Here is a 7,906-nt window from a genome sequence, read left to right on the forward strand (position 1 = left end):
CGGGGGCCCCCCCCAACGGGGCCCTCCCGGGGGCTGCTGCTCTCGAGGCGGATGAAATGAGTGAAGTGTCGCAAGTGGAGGAGGGGGAAGTTGACGAGGAGGGCCCCGCGCTCCAGGCGCTGCAGCAAACTTCCCTGGGCCAGCTGCAGGGCTTGCCTGCGGCTTTCCCGCCGCAGGCTGCTGCTGCTGCTGCTGCTGCTGCTGCTGCTGCTGCTGCTGTGGGCAAGCCGGCGCCCGCGTTGGCGGCTGCTGCAGAGCCCGCGCAGCACGTTGCGCAGGGCCCGCAGCCGGTTGCGCCCCCGCTGCAGCAGCAGCAGCAGCAGCAGCAGCCGCCGGCAGCAGCGCCGAGCACTGTCCGGCGGGACCCCCGGCTGGCCGCGAGGGCGCGGGCTGAAACGAGTGCGCAGCGGCAGCAGCAGCAGCAGCAGCAGCAGCAGCAGCAGGAGGCGGCAGCGCAGCCGCTGCCGGCCGAAGCGGCGGAGCCGCCGCCGCCGCAGCCCGCGCCGCAGGAGCCCCAAGAGAGCCCCTGCCCGCAGCAGCAGCAGCAGCAGCAGCAGCAGCAGCAGCAGGCGAAGTGGGAGCCGAGCGCGCTGCCGCCGCAGCTGCAGCGGCAGCCGCTGCTGTCGGGGAAGCTGCCGCTGCTGCTGGACCTCGACAACACGCTGCTGCACGCGCAAGCCGTGGGAGTGGCCGGCTACAACATCGCCCTCGAAGACTGGCTGGACGAAGACGGACTGCCGGAAGTGTACAAGTTCGAATTGCCCTGCAACAGGAAAGTGTACTACTTGAAGCTGCGGCCGGGGCTGCGGCGCTTTCTGAAGGCGCTGGCCCCCGTTTTCGAACTCAGCATTTACACCAACGCCACGCAGGAGTACGCGGACTTGGTGGTGGCCATTCTCGACCCCGACAGGTCTCTTTTCGGCGACCGGTAGGTCTTTGCTGCTGCTGCTGCTGCTGCTGCTGCTGCTGCTGCTGCTGCCTAGCTAGAGGGGAGCGCTGGTGGTGCACGGCGCAGCGGGAACAAAGGATGCGTGCGGCGTCCGCCACTTGAAATGCTAGCGGAAGCTGTATAAGCTGTGTAGTGAATTCGGCCAACTTCAACTGAACTCCGCCTCTGACTCTTTCTGAAAAAAGCCTCGCGCCGTCCTCCAGGTGTTCGTAAGAATTGATTTTCGCCAAGTGCCAAAGTGCTTCATGTGGCAGTGCCCCGCCCGCCGGCGACGCCCATAGAAACAGCACTGGTTCGCGGCCACGAGTTTCGCTGCAGCGGCACGAAAAGACGCATGCATGCGACGCATGCATGCAACGCATGCATGCGACGCATGCATGCGTTCAGTGTGCACGAACTGTGAGACGGCGGCCGAGGGGTTGCAGTGAAACTGGCGTGACCGCCGCAGCGGGGTTGGGTTTATTCCAATAGCCTTTCCGCGAGCCGTGCGCACTGCGCAGTCGCGCTTCAGCCAGCTGTTCATGTTTTCTGAAATGCACTTGAGGGATATCCTGAGGGAGGGGCCAGTGGTAGCTGCCTACTGTTGCTCTTGCCTGGCAGCAATGCTGTTTCTGTGCCGCGTGTGAAAATGCCTGTAGCAGCGACTGTGGCTCGACAGCGAGAAGCCGCAGGGCTTTACAAATCGAAAACGCCGCATGCGTTTGCGCGGGGAAATGCCTGGCTTGCCGTAGCGAGGCCAGCCCCCCGCGTGCCCGTTAGCTGCAGCGGCAAAGGGCTGCTACATGCAAAAGGTAGCTACGAGCTTTAGCTCGTGAAGCGCAACGCAGCAAACCACAGCAGCAGGGCACGCATGCAAACACGCCGATGATCAGCGAACTAAGCAGCAACAGGGCGCGATGCTGAAGGCCAGCACTGCCACGGGAGAGTCTGCAGTGAATTGAATTGCGCTCGCGTCTTGCAGTGACACCCGTTGTCTTGTTTCCACGGCTCAGTCTGTGTCGGCCTAGCGGGACTGTGTGGTTGGTGGCACTTCAATTCCAGTTGCAAAGAATGACTCCAGTCTCATCTCTTGTGAAACCCCTGAGGGCCTGCACAAACTAAGCTCGCGTGCAGCGCCGCTGCGAGGGGTTGGAAGCGTGCCGTGCACTGGCCTTAGTTGCTGATTCTTCGGCGGTTCGAGCACTTGGCCGCAGGCTGTTCTGGACTCTACTGCTGCTGCTGCAGCTGCAGCAGCAGCGCGAGCCCGTAGCAGTTCCTAGCAGGACTTGCGCAGCGCTGCAGAACCTGCAGAAAGCACTGTGACCTCTTGTATGCGGCTAGTGAACGTTGCATGGGAGGCGCAGGAGCCTCGGGTGACAGTGGCAAATGTTCTTGAGCTTCTCGGACTTCTTCTCCGTGGAATGCAAGTTCTGTGTTGCCCTGAATTGCCGAAAAGGCGGCGAGGCAGCCGCAGCAATTGCCGCTCGCTGCAGCAGAGGCTACAGCAGCATTTATTTGCACGGCAAAGGGGTCTCAGTTGCGCAGCGCCTTGCGAGCAGCGGCGTCTGGGGAAACACTTAGGAGCAGCAAAGACACTTAGGATCAAAGGCTGCTGCTGCGGAGCAGCGCACTTGTGCAGCAGCGCCAACTTGAAGATGGGGAGGAGTTTGTGTCTGACGAAGAGCAGCTGATCTTAAATGCGCACTGGCCTTGTGTCTATTTGTGCTCGCAATTGCAAGTTGCGCGTGGCTTTGGCATTTCTGCTGCTTCTGGCTCGCTAAATATGACATGCAAATGGAGTTGTTCATTTGTTGCTTTCATCTTATTGGCGATGGGGAAGGGCCATTGGCCTGAATTCAGGCAAATGTATCTGTTAAGGCTGCTCGCTGGGCAGTGTGTGCAGCAGGTGCTGCTGTGCATTTGTTTTCGCTGCTTTTGAGGAGGCGGCGCAGCTCGTTGGGGGCCGCGTTTGGCTGCATTGGCTTTTCTTGAAAGTGGCATTTTGTGGCGGCAGTCTCTGGCTGCGGGCGCGCATGCAGTGCAGCTGTTTGCTGTTTGCACAAGTGCAAATGCCAGGGGCCTCTGCATAAGGCCTGTGCTTGCCTGTGGGTGCTTTTCTGCAGCATTGTTGCGCGGGAGTCGTCGGGAAGAGGAGAACAGACGGAAAACAAAACGGTGCGGTGTCTGTACGGGGACCTGGACCGCCGGTGTGTTGTTGCTTTTGATGACCGGCAGAACATTTGGACGGATCTGCCCGTTTCGCACGTGGTGAAGGCGCAGCACTACGATTTCTTTGACTCGTCGAGGCCTGAGTTGCTAGCCCACTACCCTCACTTGCCCTTAGAGGAAACGTTAGCCGCAATAGCTGAAAACCCGAGGCAAAGGGCCACGGCTCTAGACAGGCCTTCACCGGTCCCAGCTGCAATGAAACACTTGAACAGACCTTATGATTGGGACAGACACATGCAGCACATGATTAATATATTCCTAAAGGTCCACCAGGAATTCTTCAAGGATCCTTGGAACGCCAAGTGAGACAGCGAAAAGCGGCGTTTTGCTGCATAGCTGCATGCCCTAAAGGCAGCATCCCCCGCAACGAACAGCTTCTGCTGTACTCTTTCTGCTTCGCTAAGGGGTAGCCGTTTGGAGTTGCCTGTGAAGGCCTGCGGGCGAGTTGAGGAAACTGTGCTGCTTGCCGGCGCTTCTGTGCGTGTGCGAAACGGCTCCGTCTGTCTGAAGCTCAGGTGTTGTTGTGTGGTTGCGGTTTTCTGTGGCTCTCAGCGTTGGCACAATTATAAGCGGCTTTCAGTCACGCGTGCTAGCCGGTGTTGGCTTGTTCCTGACAGGCTACAGGAAGTCCTTTGCACCCGGCAGTTTGGTAGCTGACTGTGAAGAGAGGCAAGCCGAGCTGGCCCAGCGTTTGGGGCGAACGGTGTACAGACGCTTCGACGAGCCCGGCGTGACTCATGTGATGGCAGGAAAGAGCAACACTAATAACATGCTGGCACTCAAGTGGGTCTTGGCGCGAAGGCGCGGCAGCGAGAGCTGTTTGGCAGCAAGTAGTGTGCATGCAGATCTGCAGCGCTGGCCGAGTCTTGAGGCTCTTGGCCGCAAGTTGTGCACTGAAAGGCGTTTTTGTGGTCTTGCGTTGGTAGGGAAAGGTCGTTTCAACACTTGAAGAAGGTGCACACCTTGTGGCTGTTCGCGTGCGAGTCGATGTGGGCCAAAGCCCCAGAGTCGTGCTTCGATGCGGATACTCTTTGTGCCTTGTACGACAACCAGCCACCCTGTGCGCCCTTCAAGGACCACTGGATGCACTTGGCAGAGTTCGTGCCGCCGCCTGCAGCGCCGCCTGCGCAGCCGCTGCCGCTGCAGGACAGGCTGCCAGTGCGGGAGTTTCTGGGCACAGGCCCGTACAGTGACGGGGCCAGTCTGATCTCTCCGTTCGAAGAAACCATTTTTCTTTGGAGGCCGGAGAAGCAGCCCATTCGGCAGCTGTATTCCAAGGCCTCCTCCACTCAGCACCCCCCCCCGACACTAGCGGCCGGCTCGCCGCATCCGCAGCAGCAGCTGCAGCAGCAGCTGCAGCAGCAGCTGCTGCCCCTGCGGCCGGAAGGCCAGAACGTGGGCCAGGAACGCGAAGAAATGCCAGCCCGAAGCGGCCGCCAAGAGGCAGAGGTAGTGCCCTTCTGCAACTTTCAGGTGTATGCCGTGTGACCGCAAACAAGAAACCTCGAACGAGAAAGCCCCCCTGCTGCATGTCAGTGGGGCCGGCGCCCGAGCCGCCGCTCGCGGGGCCTCGCAAGGGTAGCTTGACAGCACCAAGGGCTGAGTTACGGCTCTGCTAATCTGCATGCGCCCCGGCGGAGGCCCCAGCCAGCCACGGCCCCCCGGGGCCGCTGCTGCTACGGAGCGCGCCAGAAACTTAGCGTTTTTTTGTTGGCTGTAGTGCACGAGATCGCCTAGAACAGGGGGGGTAGGGGGCGCAGCGAAAGCAGGACAGAACGGGCGAGCGAGCGCCTCTGCGTGCTTAGCGATTTGTTGGACCGCCGGCTTCGCTGGCGGGGCTGCGGCGAACGGCGGCGGCGGCGCGGCACTGTGCATGCGCTAGAAGCGTGGCTGCCTCTTAATTTTTATTCGAATAAGTGTGTTCTTCCCGGGCCGCGGAGCTTGGGCGCGCCGGGAACACGCGGCTTATTCATTGCCCAATGACCCTCAGGGGCCGGCTGCTGGGGACTGGGGGGAGGCAGATTTCCTCTATTCTTGTGTCACTTGGCTTTAATGCGTTTATTAATGCTGGAAATTGAGGCCAAGGCGCGAAAGTCCCGGGGCTTCCGCTGCGGCAACTCGTAGCGAGGTGGACCGGTCTGCTCCCGCGGAGAGCTGCACAGTCATGCTGATACAGATGTCTGCTGCTGGGGGCTGCTGCGCATTTTCTTGGCGTAAAGCGCGTAGATTTCTCTGCGGAGTTGCCGACTCAACGCGAAAAAATAATGCAGAAGTGCCTTGGGCTCTAAATTAAAGCTCCTTGGATTCGGGCGCGTGTCCGAGAGGCGGCGGCGCCACAGAGCGGAGGCTTCTGTGGCAGCAGAGTGAAACTGCGAGCTCGCAGTTCTCCTACGGTTAAAAGTTGTATATAAATTCACAATAAGCAATAAGTGCTCAAAAAGAAAAAAACAGAGAGAAGAAGCGCCGTGTACTACTGCCTCTCCGGGCCTCGCTCACTCCGTTTCCCTGTAGCGGGCGCCCGGAAGTCGTGGTAAGCTGTTGGCGCCTAGATCGCGCGACAGACAAGTCAAATTTGGCACTACACTTAATTATTTTCAATTGTCTAAGCACTTGTCTACGGCTCAGCCTAAAGAACAACAGCAAATGGAGCGAGCGAGCCGCGCCTCTGGCTGCACTCAGTGGTCCGTGACCTTTCAATATGAAGCGTGCGGCCCGTGATGTTGCGAGACTCCCACATTTTAACAAGTACAAATAAAATATTAGTTACAGTACGTAGGGAATAACCGCGCGGCGGTTTTCTGGGTAGTTCCCTGCGAATCGGGTTTTGTACCACTTGTGCGTTTGGACTCCGCGGCGTCCGAGGAACAAAAGAGTGAAGACAGCGAAGGACAAAGCAACTACAGAGTTGCACATGATTGCGAAACCGAACCATTCGCAGATTTCTCCCCAGTAGTTCGCACAAGAAACCTGCTGGAACCACCCCCAGCGCGGGATCTTGTACGCAGTGAGGCCTGCGCCGTGCGGGTGGGCGTTGTACTTGAAAGTGACGAAGTTATCTCCGTCCTTTTTGGCCGCAATGCGTGAAGACCTTCTCAAAGTGACAACTCCTTCGTTGTTTTTGGGGGAAGCGGCGGCGCTGTGCGGCGCTGCGGCCTCCTGCGCGCGCACTGTCTTCAGCTGCAGCAAGTGCTCGTCTGCGAGGATGTTCACAGCCATTCCGTACACGAAAATAACCAGCCCCGCTGCGAAACGCAGCAGCGCCAGCGTGTCCCACAGGCTGGTCTTCTGCAGCAGCTCCAAGTCGCTGTCTTCCTGCGGCGCCCAGCGGGGAAGCAGGTAGCGCAGGCCGCGCATTTCCCGCGCGTAGCTGAAGTAGCAGCCGCTGAGGCTCTGCGCCAGTCCGTTTGCGAAGCAAAACATAAAAGCTGACAACGGCAGCAGCAGCGGCACTGTGTCGCGCCGGCGGCACTCTGGAAAGCGGTAGTGCCGCAGCGAGTAGATGAACACCCGGTGCAAGTAGTGCGCCGTGAAAGCCGCCACGACGATCAAATTAAGCAGCTTTCCTGCACGAAAACGCCTCGAAAACAGTCTTCTGGAGCATCTAAGCAAAGCCTAGGGGCCTGGCGCGCAGCAGCAGCAGCAGCAGCTTGCCGCAGCAGCTTCGCTTGCTGCTGAACCCAGCAGAACTCTTCGCAGCAGCCAACGCCACAGCCACTACTGCTGCTGCTACACCCACCGTGGCAAAACTGAGACCACAGAAGCACAGCAGCAGGTATAAGTGCGGAAGGCAATTCCTGCAGCATCCACGCCGCCCAGGTGGGCACCAGCGGGCCCCACTGGGGGCTCGTGCGGCTCCGAAACCTTCCCCAAGGGAGCCTGCATGCAGAATACACATCCTAATGCATTATTAGCGTTAAAGGGGCTCAGAGGGGAAGATAAAGGGGCTGAGAAAGAAGAAACAAGTGCCGGATCTAGCAGGCAGCGCCCAGCTACAGGCGCCGCGGCGTGCTTGAACTGCTGCTGCAAAGCTGCTTCTTCTGGCAGTTTCTCACGGGTTTTCGCCGGCGAAAATGTTGTACAAAATCCCCAAGACGATCTGCCCAATTGCCACGCCCCATATGAGCGCGTGCCACATATTGGCTCCTTCTTCTTGGAGCTCAAATGGAAGCCCCGAGGGCCCCAGCGACAGCAGCTGCCCCATATTAGACTTTTCTCTGGCTAGAGAGGCGGCGGAAGCTGCCACTGAAAGTCTACGAGCAGAAGCTAACTAGAAGAATCGCCTAGGTGGGCTGAAACTGTACAGCGGCGGTCATAGGATGGGGCTCTGGACATGCGTTTTCTCGGGAGTCCAGTGGTCACGGAGAAGCAAAAAGAAAGGGATTTCTCAGCAGTTTCGCAATTCATAGAAATGTACAGATGCTGCTGCTCCGCGGGCACAACTCCGTCCTTTGCAAGTTGGCCATTCAACTCGAGGAACCTTCTGCACACCACCGTCAGCAGCTGTTCTTGAACCTGCCGCGTGTTGTTCAGTCCAGTAAATCCTTTTGCGTCTTTGCATTCCTAAGAAGTCAATTAATCGCGGGAAAATTGCCTAATTGGAAAACTGAAGACGCCTGAGGCCGCTGCGTTTCCCTATGTTCAGTTTCCCGTGGCGGCTACCAGTGGCCGCCGCCCACCACGAAGCGACCCAAACAATCCACAGCAATAAGATGAAATAATAAAGAATCGCATTTATGCAAAAGGCAACTT

General features: G+C 58.7%; 2 protein-coding genes across 2 annotated transcripts; one reads left to right on the top strand and one right to left on the bottom strand.

Annotated features, from left to right (window-relative positions):
* Positions 1-4,645, top strand: ENH_00008170 (NLI interacting factor-like phosphatase domain-containing protein, putative; the record flags this gene model as incomplete). The annotated part of the gene is made up of 4 exons (XM_013578652.1): positions 1-928; positions 3,052-3,459; positions 3,710-3,940; positions 4,084-4,645. Coding segments are annotated over 4 exons (2,129 nt in total), but the record flags the coding sequence as incomplete, so codon positions are not given.
* Positions 4,646-5,920: 1,275 nt separating this feature from the next.
* On the bottom strand, positions 5,921-7,039 carry ENH_00008180 (3-oxo-5 alpha-steroid delta 4-dehydrogenase alpha 2, putative; the record flags this gene model as incomplete). The annotated part of the gene is made up of 2 exons (XM_013578653.1): positions 5,921-6,749; positions 6,894-7,039. The coding sequence occupies 2 exons, from the start codon at positions 7,037-7,039 to the stop codon at positions 5,921-5,923; spliced, it is 975 nt and encodes a 324-aa protein (XP_013434107.1).
* Positions 7,040-7,906: the final 867 nt, after the last annotated feature.

This window comes from Eimeria necatrix, genomic scaffold, assembly GCF_000499385.1.
Source record: "Eimeria necatrix Houghton genomic scaffold, Enh_scaff1238, whole genome shotgun sequence".
NCBI lineage: Eukaryota > Apicomplexa > Conoidasida > Eucoccidiorida > Eimeriidae > Eimeria > Eimeria necatrix.